A 20,335-nucleotide genomic window follows, 5' to 3' on the forward strand; every position below is an offset into this window, starting at 1 on the left:
TAATTTTAAAACATAATTTTCTAAACTTAAAAATAATAAGAATATTTAATGAATGACATTTGTCTAAATAAAGAAAGACAGTAAGAGTATTTATTACATGACATTTTTGTAGATTAAGAAAAATAGTTAGGTATTTCGATAAATTGGTTAACATCTAGATGTGAAATGATAAAAGAAAATCATTAAAACGAAAATGGATTTTCCTCGAAAGAAATAGCCAATTTCATGTGTTGATAAAGCTATGATTAAGATTATCAGAAACATTTTAAAATTGGTAAAATTTAAAGGAAAACTAGTTTATATGTTATTCCGTCGCTACTGGACTGAAGATAATGTTCTATAGTTGCAGAACCCAAATAGGGGTCCTTCATATAATAAGATAATTTACACGTTACAGTGAAGAGTAAAATATAAATGTAAAATAGAATAGGTAGTAAACAAAACTCATCTGGGAAGTCACCCTAACTGGTGCATTTCTTTTCTGATGCCAATCGTCTCCAAATCAAATTGTCATGAACTTTGTCATGAAAACTCAGCTTGTGGAACGTTTGTTCTTCTCCTCTGAGACAAATTTGCCGTTGAGTATTCATTATCATCATTAGATGAGGAGCCAACGCTAGATATATTGGAAATTGAGCTTGATACTGAATCAGGTTTGTGTACTTGATTTCTGAATATCTGTGTCTGAGAAGCTGACCCTTGAGATTCTTCAGGGGTTTGATTCCCCTGAGCTTCTTCAGCAAGACGCTTAATAAGGTTCATTACTGTGGGAAGAAACCTTGATGAAATGGATAGTAGTCCAGGCAGCTGCAAACAACATAGCCATAACATTAACAAACTACAATGCTAGTCACCTTTGTACCTGATATCATACAGCCATCTCTTCTATTTATCATTGTTTCTCTTACAATAACATTCAACAGAACAAAGCCAACTAGACAAACAATAAATTTTGAACTAATAAATCCTATTCGTTAACAAATTACCAATAAAATTATTATTTTGTTTTTGATCTTGAAAGCGGTTTATATAAATTGTGAAATAAAGTGATTGAAATAGTGTTTCTAAGATAAAAATAAAAAATAAAACAAACATTTATAACGAAAAAAATAATTAAAAAATATATATTAGGGACCACATGCAAAATCTGATAATTTATTAAGGACCATAAATACATAAACCTTAGATTTATATTTAGCAAATATCATAACTTTTGCGTTATGCAATTTAAAAAAAAATGCCAATGGGCTTAACTAGTGCGTGTGTGTACGTGTGCAAATGGCACGATTGCAAGAGTCATTGACATGGGTAGAAAACCCATCACAGAATCTTGACAATCTTACTGCTGGGAAAGGTAAAAAATTCACTCGTACTCACAGTGCCATGTCGAAACTCCCCAGCTATATCCATTTGTACCCAGACGGCCTTTCCAAGTAGATAGGCAACAAATATAAACAACAGGTAGAGAGGATTTCTGTTTTACATACAAGTCAGAAAATGTAATCATTAAACTGCAGAAAAAAAGGTCCAATAAAACAATAATGAAAACAACAAATAATTAATAGTTAATTGTTTTTAAAAGTGATACTTACTTCAGTAGCATCATAAACTCATTAAAACCAAGTATGAGCATTGCCATTATCGCCCACGGAGGAGGTAACCAATTGTTACTCCGCTTGAAGGCCTCCTGAAACACCAAAAAACAAAAGATAATAATGCCTTTGTTAGTATGTCAGGAGTTAGATAAGTGTTTAAGGCAAATAAAAAAAGACAAATTATATTTTCATAGAATCTGCCGCTAGGTAAAACTTAAAGGACCAAAAAAAGAAGACAAATAGAAGCTGCGAAAACTTTGGAGCAAATGCCATTCTAATAAATCCTAACAAGAAATACTCTCACCAAACTGGTTTTATCATGCAACTGAGGCAACTGAAGCAGGACAAAACCAGGTCACGGAAAATGGATGTAGAAGCATTGAGGTTTGAGATTCACGTTCTAAAAGCCAGACTGGATTAACATTATTTTTAGTTTGAACATTACTTGGTTTCATGTTCAAATTTAAGTGGCAAAGGTTGAACCAATTAAACACGAGCTAGAGCCTGAAGATCTTGCTTGTTGAACTTCAGTTTGGTTTTCAAACATCACTCAAGACAGACATGAGAATAACATCACATGACTGACTGTTATTCATCCATATAAAATTTCATTCAGAAATTTATATAACCGATAAGCCATCAAAATAAGTTCTGTGTGACGGTTCTTCACTCAATCCAGTATGAAAGTTTACATTTTACAGTACATGATCCCCCCATCAAGCCAAACAACCAAAGAGTTTGCACAGTTATTACCTTGTCCGAGCTGCATCCATATTAAAAGTGTCATTTATCTAATTTTAGTGTCTGAACTTTCATATATTTGGAGGTTATTGTGTATTTAATAGTATAAAAATATTATAAAATATATTATTTGTTTAGCTACGTTTTGTTTTACAATGAATACCGTTTTATAGGCTTAAAAATGAAATACAATCATAATAAATGTAGATGGGGGAGAGTATGTTTTATTTGAATAAAAAAAAATCAATTCGCTTTTATAAAGCCCAAATTAGAAGTGGTGTTTGTCCCTTTTTATAAGACTCCATCTATAATGTCTCTTGAATTAATTATTTTAAACTAAAATATCCTTAACTAAAAGAGAGCTTATGCTGGAAAACAATTAGGAGAGGCAGAAATGAGTGTTAATGAAAAGAGTAGTTTTCACAATATATATATATATATATATATATATATATATATATATATATATATAACAAATTTATATCTATTAACTAAATTGAACATATTTTAGTCTAATATATTAAGTAATAGTCTAATAAATAGGAACGGAGAAAGTGATATGTTTTATAGTATTTGGTTGAAATAAAAGGATGACACCTAGGCAAATATGTCAACATGGCAGCAAATTAGATCATATTTCAAAACTTATATTATGAATAGATCCTTCTGTCCACCCAAAAACCATGTTATACAAGGTTGTGAATTGCATATATTAATTGACATCCATCCCTCTTTCTCAATGCATACACACAAGCACACATTAAGGATTTTGTTTATACTGTAAGGAAACAACAACCCAAAAGGCTAAGGTTATTTTATGTTAAAGCACACAAAGTTTTATTATATCTACCACACCTTTAATGCAATGCAAGAGCCTTCTGGAAAAGAAGCATTGAGAATGCTTATTCCACTTTTTTACCTTGAAACTTGACTTTATTTTAGAAAGATAGGAATGGCATGCATTAAACTTTTCAAACCACTTAATGGTACAAGCTCCAATACCATGTCAATGATCAATTGTACCAAAAACCCAAGTTCTCAAATAAAGGTGGCATAAGAATAGTTTTTTATCTCAAACATATACTGCAGATAAGTTGGCTAAAAATTCCGAAAAAATATATTAATAACAAGAAAACAGAATAAGTAGACAGGAATATATTAAATATGACTTTACCTGAGCTGAAATAGCTTGAGTAACTGTATACTCAGTTTCTCCCAGGAATTGTCTCCACAAAGCTTTGCACTGCATTGGAGTGATAAGCACATCCTCTGGGGAAACCTACATTTTATATAGATTCTCAAATATAATACTTTTACTATAACATTAACAGAGGAAATCAGAAACCACAATATCCCTATATACTACCTCCTCCCATGTGCTTGAAGCCAAAGTATCTGCAGAAGCTTCCCGAGTTACTAATTGTGAAGATGTTGAAGCACTAGTTTTATCTATGAGAGATGAATGAAGTATGCTTCCAATGGGATCTGGCTTCTCATCCAGGCGTATAGCAGCCATATCTGATAGAAGCTTCAGGGACTGATACATGGCAGCATAAGTTACTTTACAATGTGCTAAAAAAGAGTAGCAATTTCCAGTATAGTTTCATGTATGAGCCACAAAAAAAAATTAATTTTGAGTCAATTTTATCATTGATGTTGTTATCAATTACCGCAGAACGAGCATCCCTCGTAATAGCTCTAATATCTTCCTTCCCAGTCCAAACTCTAGGTAGTGAATCATTATCATGATTGAATACGGTAGAGAACCTGGAAATTATTAGAGTTAGAAATCAGTAAGCCACCAAAGTAATCCAAAATCTGAACATCTATTAGGAATAGTGCACTTTCATTCATCATACAAGAATAAACATGTACAACTAATATGTAATGCATCCTCCACTACAAAAACAATAGACAGCAACCAAGCCTTTTACTAGACAGGGTAATCAACATGGAACAAACAGTGTCATAATGCTCTATCACAAATCATGTATACAATCAAATTGAGACCATTAAATCTTTCTTAATGGTTTCACCTATAGTTTGTCACGGTCTTGGTCACCCTTCACCATAAGCAATTGGGCTACATTCCATCTGATTTACTATCCATATCAGGGCTTCTTCAAGTTTTCTTCCATAAGCCCTAGTTACCTTCAGTTATTTTCAACCGTTATCTCAACCATTGGAGCCATCCCAACTTTTTCTATAATATATTCACTATTACTCCCATCCTGTTTAATATGTCCAGATTATAACACTCCCATCGACTACATTCAGTTTATTGTCTAGTTGTCCTTTTACCGCCCAACATTCAGTACCATAGAGCACCGCAGGTCTTACAGTTGAACAATATAATTCTCCATCCAGACTATGCATGGGTCTGTTACTAACAAAAAATTTACCTCTGATTACCATATATTTCTTGGAGAAACTCTGGTAAACTGGAGAAGCAAAAATCAAAATAGAATATCTTGTTCTAGTGCAGAAGCTGAATTTTGAGCCCTTGCTCAAGGTGAGTGCGTGAAAGACTCTAGATAAAAATCATAAAATAAAGGTTAACATCCCTATGCAACTGTGTAGTGATAAGCATTGCCCATAATTAAATACAACATGATAGGACCAAAAATATTGGAATTCACAAGGCTTCATCAGGATAACTTTGACAAGGGTCTTGTTACAATCCGTGTTCCTGTAGTACACCTTCGGATACCAGACATTTTCACTAAAGGATTTCTCCATAGCAGATTACAGAATCTTGTTGGCAAGCTGCAAATAATTGATGTTCATTTACCAATTTGAGAGGAAGTGCTGTAAATAATATATTATTAGGATGGAAGTATCCTCAATATCTATACAGTGATTAGGAAAAAATATCTTTAGAATCTTCTTTTTCATTTCAACATAATTTTATTTCTTTATTTTAAAGAATTCGATATTAAAATAATGGTGATGAGAATGGAAAAAGTGTTATTGTTATCAATAACATAATTCTCTATTTCCTTACATAGTTTAAGTTTTGTTTTGCTACTTTTAATCAGAAAAACGTAAACTGTCTGTCTCCATGCATGTCTAATAGAGTAGCTCCTACTAAATACATGATAGCAGAACATAATAAAATACTGAAACAACTATGACATGATACTAACAGACAGAAACTTTCGATAAACTATGGAGTTCTACGCTATCCAAATACACCAATGAAATACAAAAGAAGCAGTGTACCATGTCTTGTTTCAATACTTACAACTACTGAGTTCCAAAACATTAATATTCAACAGTCAATCAAGTTTTATATACATATTACAATCCACAACCAAATTTCACCAAAATAAATGACGTGATCTCAAGATATTTGAAATGCAGTTTACCTATCTTTCATGCGTATCAAAATCTTTCCAGCTTCTTCTCTTGCTTTATTTTCCACCACTTTTCTCGCATAGTCCCTTAAACTTTGTTCCATTCTTTCAACTGTTTCTTCATCCAACTCAAAACCAGCAACGGAAGCAGAAAATTCAGATACAGCGGATTCAGTCTCACGTTTAAGCAGTGCTCTTATTGAAAGCCACGTGTCCTTTCCACCTGATTCAAAGAGAGACTCCACTGGCTTGGTCAATGCCTTGGTCAATTTTTTCTGCATAAGATACTTTTATTTTAGTGTCTGATAGAAATAGAAGGCATTAAAAAAACATATCCCTCAACCAATTAACCACTGTTATATCAATATTACCTCAAGATTAGTTGTTATCTCGGACAATTTTGCAGCACGCACAGATGAAGCATGTGAATCAATATCATGACGAAGTTTGTCTCGCACTTTTGAAGCACCCCAATTAGCATGTCTTACAGCAGCATCTGGGAAGTTCAAATATTATTAAAAAATGAACAAATAGGACTGGGAGTTCTAGTGATTATACAAAAGAACATTTAAACAATGACTAAAAAGATATAGTGATTCCACTTCAAGTACAATTATATGTGAGAAACACGATTTGATTCTAAAGAGAGTCAACAATAACCGCTGAGCTTAGGGGGGAGGGAAAGGCAGAAAATAAAGACGAAGGGAGATAGGATAGAATTGCTAGAGTGAAGCTGATTAACTTAGCTGTACTTAGATTATGAAAAATATCTATCTATCTGTATCTTTATCTACATCTCTCTCTATATATATAGACTCTTCAGAGAATGGAGAATATATCCTAAGTAAATAGTGAATGGGTGATAGCTACAAATAAACACTTGTTAAAATATTATGGGATCCACAAAAATTGGTTGAAAATGTGATACAGGACCTGATTAGACAAACTAAAACAAGGACTAAAAGAAGTGGTTAGAGATGTCGAAGCTAAAAATAAACACAGCTAAAGATTTAACCCAAATGTACATTTGTCGCAACTGGGAATTGACAGTTTTTGGAAATTCAACAGAGATGACAATTCACTGTAAGATTTAGCTGGAAACATTGTCAAAAAATTGATAGAAGTTTATCAAAAAGTTAGTCATAAAGGTCATTGACAATTGAAGGTTGGCCAAAGTTTGCCAGAAAGTTGCTAGAAATTGATTCATCAGAAAAGTTTGCCAGTGAATATGATACTACTGTCATCCATGTTGAGTTTAGACCATGAAACACTGAGTTAATATTAATTGAGCTATACTGCAATGTCATCATGTTATATTCTTAAAATCTAAAATACAAAACCCTAATAATACGAAGAATAATAAATTCCTGATATTTTCTGCTTCATGATTGACTAATGATCTTAGACAATACAGAATCTAAGCCAATTTCAAACATAATCCCAAAAGAAATAATTTTTAAAGGTAAAATTACAAATAAATCACAGAAGCTGTGTGACCAAGCTAGTGAGTTAGACCAGAGACGGGATTTGAGATTATTCAAATAAAGCGCACAAACAGCCCGAAGAAAATCTGGTCAAAACCGATTTAAAGCAGGTCAATAATTTTTTTTAGTATAATAGCATTTTAAAATTTGCACAAAAAAATAAATATAAACCTAAAATATTTGTCATTTTCTTCTTTATTCTAAATAGAAACTTATATATAAATGATGACGTACATTGTTGAAACTTTGATACTTAATATTGCAATTTTTTTTATTTGAGCTTTTGAAGGAACTTTAAATGTTAAGAACCTATAAAATCTTGTTATTTTTTGTTTTACCAATTATAAAGTTATGATATTATATTTCTTCAACAACAACTGAACCATTCAATCTTTAAACCAGTATCTTGACCCATTTAATGACTGGTCCGAGTTATTTTGCAGTACTTGGCTTTGTATTTAAATTAATCAATTGTGGTGGATAAAATGGGAAAATAGAAGTGAACTAAAAACAGTGTTAGATTTACACTTTAGATAATATATTATTCCTTCTTATAATCATGAAAAACTCTGTTCTCTTCCCCTTCTCGTCTGCTTTCTTTTCTTGTTATACTCATTGCTCCTTTGTAACTCTGTGTGTGTATATATAGATAGATACATACATATGCATGTGTGGACAGGCCCACAAACATATGTATAGTCTTAATCTCAAATCACTTGAGTAATTCAATTGAACCAAACAAAATAGATTATCTCAAAACCACTTTTTACATAACATATCCAAACAAAAAACTTATATCCAATATAGCTATAATTGATTATTCAAATAATCTATATTTCACTATTAACACAGGCCCATTAATAGGATATATAAACCAAGAGACTCGTAGTAGTATGCATCCTTTGAAGAATTCATTTTTTCTCCATATCTCAATCTAAGTCATTTATATATGCTCTTGACAAAGCCAAACTCAAAAATTCACTCAAGTAACTTAATAAAGACACAGCACCATAGTAACATGCATTCTCAAAAACAGTCTTATTTTCCCCAGATCATTCCTGAATGCAGACACCCTTATATTTGCTAAACCTATGTATTGAAAGTAAGATCTCGTATTATACTCAATGAAATTTTTTTACACACAAAAGTACTTGGGAATTGATATGATGTAAAGCTTCACAGAATAGGATCAAAATACTAACAATAGTTGTGATTCCCATCAATTTTCTTTACTTTAAATATCCTCATCCATGCAAGTCTTAAGTGGAAAAGTAAAACAATCAAGGCAGAAATGACAGAATGACAACTAATATAAACTCAGGGTAAATGGAAAGTCAAGCTAGCATTGGCACCCCAATTTTCACATAATTTTGAAACATGCATATAAAGTTAGAACAGACTGTTGTACATGTTATGAAGAAGAATCAAATCAGATTATTACCAGCAGATCCTTTGTCAAATTCATCCATAATAGTTTGAGTCCAAGTGCGAACAGATGAAGCAAACCCCTCTCCATTGTTTAGTGATTGTTCCAGTTTAGTCTTAAAATCATCTAGAGCTTTAGAGTGTATATGCTCTAGCAATGTTGTATAAGCAGGGTACACAAGCTGAAAAGTTGACACCAATAAAAAAAAACATTACCAGAGTTTTATGTACAAACAAAGCCTTCAGAAGTCCTTAAGAGTAATACTTCAGTTCAGTATTCAGCAGTTTTAGGATTTAGTGTTTTGTGCAGGGTTGTATGAAAATATAGGAAGTGGGATAATATTGTAGCTTTAAATGGATCAATTATTGTAGTAAACAATGTTTGAATATTCATAAAGATTATTAGGTACAACTAAAGTAGAAAAATGTTTAAGAGCTCAAATCATTTTATATTGTTATGATTACAGAAATAAGAATTATATCGTTATACTTACATATATTTATGATCAGACATATCAATATCATATCTATATCATAGTGACATTTACTATTTATCCTAGTATCATAATTTTATCATTAGAGAATATCAAGCTTCCACTATATATTGTATTGAAAAGTCAATATAACTAAATCACTAGTGTTGTTACATAGCACACGGTTTCAGCTCAATACTTCTTTTTCTTATAGTTTAACACAATATCAGAGCCTCTTGAAAACCATGTTAGCTCAGTGGATCCACTATCTCGACTTCCCTGCCAGCACATGAGGATTATCTACCCCTCACCCAAGTCACTTCCTCCATGTGACCACACATTCGCTATCTAGGCTCCATCAGAGTTGATTTGGTGGTTCAACCTTATTTCCTCTCTCCAATTATTTTAATTCTCTTTTTTCAAATTCTGAAAATTGCCTTCAAGCAAGTACTCTGCATCTAGCATAGGTTCTCCAATCTTTTCTAACCATATTGTTAGTATTGGGAAGATGGATGGATCTAACTATTCCACTTGGGCTAAACCAGGTTACGGCTCAGTGGGTTGGGTCATCCCATCTAACTACCACAGTTGAATCCAACCCGGTAAATGAACACAAACAATGGACACACCACAGCCACACCTATAATGTTTGCCAAGACCTCTTGGCACCGTCTGCTTATCTTGGGAAGATTTATGTACCAAACAAGATTTAAATGAGTTCCTAACACGATTTAAATATGTAAAGCAGGAACTTGAGAACCGATATACATTTTTTATGACAGATTTTTATGGCTATCCTCAAGAGTAAGTTGATACGTCATTAGATTCTAGGATCACCAATAATCCATACTGTGACTTTTGTCTCATCAAAATAAATATACATGGAGATGTGTACCTCTTTAGTTTAGGACACTTCTATATTTTCCTTACAGAACACTAGTTTTGGGTGCTTTTGCAGAAGTTTAAAACGTGAGCAATGTTACCACAATGACCATACCTGATAGGTTTCTGAGTAGGAAACCTAATTAACCACGATCACAGTAGGCAGAAAAGATAATGAAAGAATGAATTTCTCTTATTAATGGTAATAGAATTCTCTAAACAAGGATAGTTGGGAGCATAACCTCCCTCACAGGACTCTAGCCGCCTGTTAACAAACTCAATAATCAAAAGCATGACCCTAACAATAGAATTTGACTCTATTTATATTAAATATTTTCCTAGAATATAGCTCTATTTACTATAAATATCTTATACCGAATGTTTCCCTAGAACATAGCTCTATTTACTATAATTATTTTATACCGAATATTTTCCTATGATATAGCTCTATTTATTATAATTATCTTATACCAAATATTTCCCTATGATATAGCTCTATTTACTATAATTACTTCCTGCCCATCCTAACTGCTACAACAGTTAGGATAGTAACTCTTCAATCGATTAGCTCCAGTTCTTCATCTCTTTCCATCGAACGACTCCAATTATTCACCTCTTTCCACCGTTCGGTTCCCTTCTTCTCCCTCACCGTCTTCCACCGTTCGGTTTCCTTCTTTTTCTCCCTCACCGCCTTCCACCGTTTGGTGTCCTTCTTCTTCTCTCATATACTTTCTTCTTCTCTCATATACTTTCTTCTTCTCTCGTATACCTTCCAACCCCTAACATTATCTATTACCTTATATCCTATCAATACCATTCATAGGTGTTGGAGGCTGTATGCAAAACCTCCTTGGGTGAGCAATATTGCTTAGGCATATACTACTAAGTCACCTGTTGCTCTTGCATTGCCAGCTAACCAGCGATGTATGATTCCAGAAACATAAGTGGGTTTTCTCCAATGGTATGAAAATCACGAAATTGCTAGTAGCATTGCTTTGGTGGACACACACAGGTAAATCATCTACTTGTCTCTCTCAATCTCATTCCCTAGGTCCTTGGGTCATTGACTTTGGTGCAACCAATATGTTTGGTAACCATTCTCTTTTCTCTTCCCTTATCACTATTGACAATTTGTCCTCCATTACCATTATTAATGGTTCACAAACACAAGCATGTGGCATTGGCACCAACCCCCTTCCATCTCTTACTGTTGACTATGTTCTATATGTACCTAACTATCCATTTAATTTACTTTTTGTCACCCAGCTAACCAAACCCCATGACATTACCTTCAATTTAATTAAAAATATTGTTTGCTCATAGGATCAAATATCAAAACAGATGATTGTCATCCACTGTTCCCCAGAGATGATTCATGCCTAATGAATACATCACCGGTTGACCAAATTGCAGAAGATGGTGTCAATAATCATCAGTCCTTTTCTAATAGAACTAATAAATGAGTTTCTTCTCTTTTCTCCTTAGTTCACTCCGATATTTGGAGACCTTCTTGTACTATTACTCCTTTTGGTTTTAAAGATTTAGTTTCATTTATTTGTCACTATTCTAGATGTACTTAAATTTGGCTAATGAAAAATCGATCAAAGTTGTTTTCTAATTACAGTGAAATCAAAACATAATTTACTACATCAAAATTCTTTTAAAATAAGAAACAAATAGCAAAAGCACAGCCAGCAGCCTTACATCCAAAGCCTTCGATTCCAATTGCTTTCGTTTTGCATTTCTCACAGATTCTTCAAAGAAAATTGCCTCTTCATCATATCTGTTGAAAACAAGATATTATCAACATATAAAACGAAAGATTGGAATCTTAGGACACAATTGAATTATCTAAAAAGATGGAAAGCTAACTAACAGCCCCCACGAGTTGCACAGGTGAATAAAACATGTTTAAAGAATTGCATATTTCTTGAAACTTTCAATTTACAAATACAATTTTGATAAATTGAATTTTCTTTTAAAATGTTGATAAATTAAAAGATAAATAATACTGGGAGAAAGGAATTGAAAGAATGAAGATATTTTATTATCTTATTTCAACGGTTCAAATGAAAGAAAAATCAACCGTAAGTGTTGTTATTAAAAGAAAATTTATCAAATTAAAGTCTAGAGCAAGAAAAAATTGGTTATGCATATAAGATTTATTCTTATGCATATATTCATAATACATACATACATACATACTTACATACATACATACATACTTACATACATACATTCATACATACATACATACATACATACATATATATATATATATATATATATATATATGTATATATATATATATATATATGTATGTATATGTATAAGATTAAATATTTAAGCATGAAAAACTAACTGGAATAGATATATCTGTAATCACTGAACGTAGATTTTTCTTGAACTTAAATTGAAATTCTACCAGCATCTGGAACTTACTGTGAAAGGCTGGCATCAATAATGGAGCTCAGCTTTTCCCCAAAACCTCGTACTGGACCTAATTGAACAGCTTCTTCCAATTCCAGCCAACCCTAAGCCAAATTCATTCATGAGATTATTTACTCTATAAATAGCTGAAGCAACTCCCGGTAGAAAGGAAATGGATAAGCACCTTGTCAGACTGTAGTTGGTTAAGTTTTTCATTAGCAATTTCTTCACAACGCACAGTGGCAACCATTACCTGTTAAATAAAATGGCAAATAGATAAAAGAAAATAAATAAATAAAAAAAATTGTTTCATCCCATCCTAAAAATAAGCTAATAGGAAACCTTGTGAGCTGGAAGATCAAGATCCTTGTTTTCTCGTATGACTTTCCATATTTGCTGCGCACTAATAGAAAATGCAGAAGCAGGCACAACACCACGCCGATCACCAGCCAAACCTCCAGGTGCTATAGAATGAAAGAAACGTTGCCGTAATAGAGCAACCTGTATGAATAAGTGTAACTCTATGATCCACATCATATCCAGGTATAATTACAGTTGTAAAAGAAGCTTATTATACTACACTCTACAGCCGAGACAAGGAAAGAACTCAAAATGGAAAGGTTTCAAGTACAAAAGTTTTAAAATCTTCATTACTTGCTAAAACACTCATGCAGAAAACTATCAATTTAACCAAGTCTAAAATCAAATGAATTTTAGAAATTATTAATCACTCCAGAACAGGGGAAAAAGTATCCTAGCACAAATTCCAAAAGTTGATGCATTGTCTATTGAAAGTGTACGTGTACCTCCTCGTTGAACTTATCCTCCTTGTCCTCATAACTTGACAAAGCAGTAACTTCCACCTTCATTTGAAGATTCATTAATCATATACAATAATATACACACAAACAGTTCACACGTGCAAAAGGGAGATAGATAGAACTTACATTGAAAAATTCACTTAGAGGAGTATGTTGATGGGCTTGGGGTTTTCTAACACTATCCCAAATCTGAGGATTTCACATCAAGGTAAGCAGTGATGATGAAGAAAAACAAGAAACCACAAGAATAAAAGTCAGAAATTAAAAGGGAAACACACCTTCTGAATATCTTCTCTTAAAATAGGCTCCAAATGTTCAAGTGGGGTCTGCATAGACAGACACAAACATGAAAAACATTGAATAGTAAAATACTACAAAAAGGGTGCGTTCTCAAAAAAGGACCCATGATTCTATACCTTTGTTTTATCACGAATAACAAAAAGCAATGTCGTTTTCCGGGGACTGAATAACCGCATCATGACCTACAAATACAAGAAGGACCAAAGTGTCAAATCTCAAATACTGAATACCCAACCAAAGGTAAATCCATGGCTAAAAACTACCTGAAAAACTGTTTTCAAAAGAGGTTTATTGGCTGCTTGTTCTCGACCAATGTCATGACACCACCTGTGAATAAAACAAAAAACATAAAAAGTTGTCCAAAGTGGATTGAATGTTTGCACAAGTTTTACTGTAAGCTCCCATAAACCATGAAACAGAGTTCTTTTTTACTTTCTGATTAAATCCAATTACTGATCTGAATCCAAAGAAAATACAGAAACAAAAAAAGAATTGAGAGGACACAGCTACAGAAAACGAAAAAAGGTTACGCATACCATCTTTTGCACCAGCACATATTATAATTCATTGTATACTCACTGACATACAATGTGAATGATCCTAATTACTAAGTGTCAGGTGGACAATTAGCAAGGTTATCTTAAAACACAAGTTACTAGAACGAAAATGAAATACACCAAGTTAGACAGAAAGATTTGCAATTGCACCTAGACTTCAGTTAAGTAATGCAGCATGTACGGACTGCACAAACATATTGGATGTGCATTTAAGAAATTTTAAATAGCCAAGCTTAATACCTTACTTCAATCATTTCCCCAGAATTTGATTCATTCAGCTATTTATAAAGCAATAATTTAGAGCTAAAAACTTACATGTTTATCAGAACAATATCTGATACAGCCAAAGCAAAAAGAGCACTCTGTTTCTCGAAAGCAGTGTCATCCTGAGAGTGAGTTTTGATTCACATAAAAAAGACACAGAACAGGAATATTTGTCAGTAAAAATGAAGCTACAACTTGTTTTACGAGGCACTGATAGCATACAATTCAAAATATCAACTAAAGATATGGTCAGGGCGATTTGATGTTTATTCAAGGAATTTTCATTTATAAAAAGAACGGTAAAGGGAAGCATCTCGCGAGACCATTAAAGTAGAATTCATTTTCTAACTAGGTTTGTCAAAAAATAACCTTTGACCGTTGGTTGAACGAAAAGGAAATTACAAAAATGAATTTGAAAGAAAACATTGCAGCAGAACCAAAGTCAACAGCAAGCACAGGTTGAGAAAGTATAGTATTTTCGTAGTATATAATATCAGGTCACTCTTATCAGATGCTCTAAAGGCGGCGGCCTAAAATGACTAATAAATCAAACTCGTGTGATCATTACAGGTTTTATACAGACAAAAAACGACTTGTGTAGAAAATAACAATAAGAATAGTCCTATCGCCCTAGGTGATTGAAATAACAGAAAATGAAAAGAAAAGAAAAAATAACACGGAATTTATTACCTCGCCCCTCTCCCTTCCATCAGTACCCTCCAAATCCATAGCAATTGTGGCTGGCTCAATCCCAACACATTTGGCAATCCAAATGCCCTTGGTCGTTTGAGATCTACAACAATATGATACTCAATTAGATGCTCGCCATAAACTATAACATAACAGGCAGCAAGAATGTCAGAGACATTCAGTTTTAGCCACCCAAAACAACAGCTCAGTAATTTCAGAACCAAACCTCCCCCTGAAAGCATCCATCTCCCTGAAACTTGTGTGGAAAAGATGATTCATTAACGTGCTCTTTCCTGCACACAAGAAAAACATAACATTAACTCACACAAGTTCACGAGAGAGAGAGAGAGAGAGAGAGAGAGAGAGAGAGAGTCTGAAGCTAAAAAGAAACTGCACTCGATTGATAGCCAAAACCGGTTAAAACTACAAAAATCAGAAACGGACATGCATGGCAATAGCAACTCCAATAATAAAAATTATTTACATTTTTTCGCTACAACTATATAACATATTCTCTTTCTCCTAATCCATGAATGCATCACATCTCAGCCTCACTTTCAAGTTCCAAAACGAGCTACGTCAATCAATCGTCAAATTAAATAAACCTAATCACTAACTACAAAACTCCACTTCAGAGCAGACATAGACTTATAAATCACGCTACGATAAACCGATCCAGGCTCAAGAACGACAAAAGAACTACAGCAGAAGTTCAACGGAAGTAAATCAAAACTTCAGAACGAGCAAAGGGAAGGATCGAGACGCACCGCTACTCTGCGGTCCCATGATGGCGACGACGGCGTAGGAGAGGCCACAGGAGGCGAGGTTGACAGTCTTGATGAAGTTGTCGAGGCCGGCGACGTTGAACTCGCCGTCTCCGTCGATGAGTTGCGTGGAGCAGGAACCGTCGTTGGCCATGCCTCGCCGGAGAGCTGAAGTGAAGAGAAATCGGAGAATTGACGAACAGATTGCTTTGGATCTCTGATTCGCTCCGTTTTGCTTTCAGTGAAGATTCTTTGATTGCTGTGCGGGCTTGCTACTAACACTGCATTTGCCTAAAGAGGGAAAAGGAACGAAGAGAAGAAACACAAGTCTTGTTGGTTTCTGTTTGACGTGAGTCCAATGACACGTGCCACTCGCATCCAATCAGCTACCTAATCATTTTCGCTTTTTTATCAAATTTTAAATTAATCAAATAAAAACTGTTCATAGCCTTCTCTCTCACTCATAACCTTAAATCTAACTTCTAAAATTTAGTAAATTAAAAATATAGATATTGAATGCGTCTCGTGTTATCTCTGATCCATGAATGTTAATTAGTATTAATTTTATGCAATGTATGACTTGATACGTCCTCTACTCCGTAGCTAAGCTGGATTTATCTATTAAAGTGCTTAATTCACTTGGCTATTTTAAAATAGTACTCCTCTTCTTGCACGTTTTGTTCCCGTGATTTTCAGGAAGATGACTGGATGAATTTAAAGAATAAAGTGTATTGTTGTGTTCTTTGAAAATAATAAAAGATAGATTTGAAAATAAAATTTATAAAAATTAATGAAAAAATTGACTGATATGATAAATTAAAAAAATAATAAATAAAGAATAAAAATTATTAAATTATTAAATTATCCTTAAATACAACAATAATATAAAATTATATTTATGAATAATGATTTGAAAATCATGTTTTTTATATATAAATGATTTGAAATACTGCAATTAAAAAGTAAACAATACAATATGTTTTGGTAGAACACTAAGATGATTTTTTATTAATTAAAAATATTTATTTTAAAAACTACTATTCAATAATTTTTTGAAATTATTATCAATTTTATAAATATTCTTAAATCTCGCAAAACAATTTTTTAAAACCCAGATTCATCTCAAAACTGGTTTAAAAAATAAAAGTAATCTAACACATTAATTTTATATATATATGAGTGTGTGTGTGTGTGTGTTGTATTTTTTTTTTTATATTTCTAGATTGTATAAGATGCTTAATCAATTCTCTAAATTCAATAACGAGATATTTTTAACTTAATCACCTTTCTTGATTGTCTTTTCTAGTGATGGTAAACATTTATTTACATAAGATTTGGTTGTTCTATAATTAATTCAAATTACACGTTATAAAACTACCACTATTCCAAATTTTTAAATGGAAGTTAATAAATATAATTGATCATGGTAGTTAATCAAAGACAGTAGAAAAAAAAAGTTAGTTGGTACATAGCAAACATATCAACATAATAAATGTGGCAAAAACTATGAAACAAACTCACGGAACAATTTTCAAAACTCGGTCCTTCATGTAGTATAAATGAGTGAAATCGTTTCCATGCACAAAAAGACTACATTCCCATATAACAAGCTACCAGCATGGAATCGATTCCAACAAATCTAAAACTATTCCCTTACCTGCATCCATGGTTTTTGAGTGTCACCGTGAAACCTCCTTGGTCACCGTTTCGTTGCACAATCCAATCTACCTTTCAATAAGCGAGGTTAGTTTTGTAAAAGCACGTATTACATCCACAAATCTCCTCGAATAAGCGGGATACCATAAGTTTATAATCCCGCTAATTCGCTCTCTCCATTCCTTGCAAATCCGTTTAAAAGAACACAAATTATCATCACATTTAATATATGTGAATAGTAAATTATTTCTAGAGCCTAAATAATAAAAATAAAATTATTTCTAGAGTTAATTAAATCTTTCTCAAAATTGTTAAACATGTGCTGTTTCATCTTTTCTTATATTCCTCTTTCTTCTTTTTGTCATTTTTCAATGTCTTTTCTTTATTATTCTTCCATTCATTCTTCCTCTTCTCTTTTTTTATTGTTTTAATTCTAATTAGTGAGTAGATGAGTGTCAATGAGATGGATTTAAGGATGTATCTGTGTAAGATTTACTACTCCCATTTTGAAGTAAACAAAAATTGTATTCAAGTATAATTTTTTTGTCTTATTATTATTTTCATTGGATAATGGATACAGTTATGTTTGTTTTTTACTATTTTAAATATTAACTAAATTTGTATTTAGCAAAAAAAAAACAACAACAAAGTAACGCATAATATTATTAATGATTTAATGTTAAAATATACAATATTTACAATTTTATATACCAAACATTAATAAAGAAAATTACAGTTAATTGCGTAAATATTAAATAAAAGATCAAATAATAATTGAATATCAGACAAGTAATTATAGACAAAATATTAATTGTGTACATTTAATGAAATTCAGTTTTCATAACGTGACATACAATATGTTCGAACAAAATCATACAGATATATTAGAGATTTATGTATACTTACTACTGTATGGATCGAAGTGTTGAGAATGAATAAAATAAATAGACAGAAAAAAGGTTGTCCGGAAGAAAAAAAACTAATAATCAAAGTAGGACCAACGTACCTCAGTGGTAATAGTTAATTTAATCCTCAGAGTATGTTAAAAGAGAGTGAATTCCTTAACTTTTGTTTTAAAAAACTTTCTGTTCTAATGATTCTTCTACTGTAAAAATGATTAGTCATCGATCATCGATGTTACGTACGCAGAAAAATATATAATATAAGTAGGTCAAAATAGTCAATGACATTAGTCTGGTCAAAAGTTTTTAAAAAACTACTTATATAAAATGACAAATTTTAAGTAATTGAAAGAGTTCTTCATTTATCTTGTTTAAATAATAATAGTAATAATAAACATATTGGACTCTTTTTTCTATAATATTTACGTGTATCATGTACTTGCAAATATTTTGAAAAGTTTCGGTGTGTGTGTGTGTATATATATTAAATTTGTGTGACTATTCTTAACTGTAAAGTTATAACTCGTGATTATCCATTTTTGCTATATTTGTCTCTTTTTAGTCAAAAATTCCAAATTTGAATAGTAAAACAATAAACTTTTCTCGTTTTTTTAGTATTTTAACTATAGTTATTTTTTTTCTATTCCCAATTTCACCTTCAAACTTACTTCATTTAAAAAATGATTATATCGTTGAGTAAAAGAATTGTCAATAATAATTGTTCACTTATTACAAAGTTAGACTATAGTTTCTAATTGAGAGTAACTAAATTATGTACAGCAAAATTTATATTTAAATAAGTCGTGATGAGAGGTAAGAGAAGTTATTCAAATTATAATAATTGCTTATTTTGTGAATTATCTTTCATTCTAATTTTCTCTGACAATCGGTGATAAGAGAAGATAATTGAGTTATAATAATTATATAATTTTTATAAATTAATTTTGATGACAGGAAAATTTATAAAGTAGATAAAATATTTGAATTATAATTACATGTTTTATGTTTTTAATGCATAAATGATTTATTATTAAATATTTGAATTTAGTGAGTTGATAGTAAAAAAAAAGACAAACTTATCTAGTTTGAATACTATATTTACATTAAATAATATTATGAAAAATATTTTATAGATATTGGATGAAGATTTAATAATTAATGATTGTAAGGAAGCTAAAAATATTCAATGCTACATATTTAGATTTATTTAATATGTTCTAATATATTTGATATATCTATACTTTCATATATCTCGTTCTCTTAATCAGTATTTAATGAATTATCCTAGTGTAAATTTGATTATTATTACATATTATAATATTTTTTATTTATTGTGTAAAAGTATTTCCATTATCAATGTTATGAATTTTTTTAATAAAAATTGTGATAGCAGAGTTTCTTTTGAGTCATCCTCATGAGTTAATTGAATGAGATATGAGATATTATAATGTATATGATCTCGATAAAACTCTATATTTTTGTTTTTAATTACTGGATGGAGTTAAAAATTTTACAGAGTTCATAAAACATATTTATTTAATTTGACCGTTGTGATTAATAATTATAGTGGTTAAAAAATAAATTTCACAATTGAGAGAAATTTCAATGTCATTTTGTTTATGTTTGTTTTTAAATTATTTAGCCACTAAAAGGGCACAAGAGCACGCTATTGAAAAAACTTGAGAGAACCTCAAGAAAAAGTATTTCACCTCTTGGAATAAATTATTTAGCTGACGCACTAAATTCCATTTCACTTTATTTTCCTACACGTCTATAACCAAATTTCAGAAACTGAAATAAAACCCCAGCAACAACAGAATAATATGAAAATGGGACATGTGAGTGACCTGAACAAGATAGTAAAAGATTCCAAGGAATCTTGATTGAACGTCGACGGGAGACCCGATCTTGTGAAGGAAATGAACTCGTTCATCATGACAATTTCCAACTCCTGGCGCCCCACCCGATCGGGTTCCGGCCAGGTGTTGTCGTCCT

The 20,335-nt window shown here is 31.9% G+C and overlaps 1 protein-coding gene across 1 annotated transcript; it reads right to left on the reverse strand.

The window, feature by feature from the left end:
* Positions 1 to 245: 245 nt before the first annotated feature.
* On the reverse strand, positions 246 to 16,108 carry RL2 (Root hair defective 3 GTP-binding protein (RHD3)). The gene is made up of 22 exons (XM_047317428.2): positions 15,786 to 16,108; positions 15,245 to 15,311; positions 15,019 to 15,121; positions 14,380 to 14,450; positions 13,771 to 13,834; positions 13,624 to 13,689; positions 13,486 to 13,533; positions 13,334 to 13,396; positions 13,193 to 13,249; positions 12,729 to 12,887; positions 12,571 to 12,639; positions 12,399 to 12,490; positions 11,661 to 11,739; positions 8,618 to 8,783; positions 6,064 to 6,188; positions 5,705 to 5,967; positions 4,007 to 4,103; positions 3,703 to 3,873; positions 3,511 to 3,615; positions 1,593 to 1,687; positions 1,378 to 1,474; positions 246 to 807 (listed from the first exon to the last, which is right to left on the reverse strand). Exons 1-22 carry the CDS (start codon positions 15,934 to 15,936, stop codon positions 523 to 525), a joined length of 2,493 nt encoding a protein of 830 aa, XP_047173384.1. The 5' UTR covers positions 15,937 to 16,108; the 3' UTR covers positions 246 to 522.
* Positions 16,109 to 20,335: the final 4,227 nt, after the last annotated feature.

Source organism: Vigna umbellata, chromosome 5 (genome assembly GCF_029865625.1).
Source record: "Vigna umbellata cultivar VRB3 chromosome 5, Vumbellata_1.0, whole genome shotgun sequence".
In the NCBI taxonomy this organism is placed as follows: Eukaryota; Viridiplantae; Streptophyta; class Magnoliopsida; order Fabales; family Fabaceae; genus Vigna; species Vigna umbellata.

What these genes read in the sequence shown, in the direction of transcription:
- RL2 (XM_047317428.2), bottom strand. Translation starts at nt 15,936, where the DNA reads ATGGCCAACGACGGTTCCTGCTCCACGCAACTCATCGACGGAGACGGC. An exon ending in ATGGATGCTTTCAGGGGGAG is followed by an intron (nt 15,122 to 15,244) that starts GTTTGGTTCTGA and finishes ATATTGTTGTAG; the next exon opens with ATCTCAAACGACCAAGGGCA. An exon ending in GGGAGTTTCGACATGGCACT is followed by an intron (nt 808 to 1,377) that starts GTGAGTACGAGT and finishes TGTTGTTTGCAG; the next exon opens with CTGCCTGGACTACTATCCAT.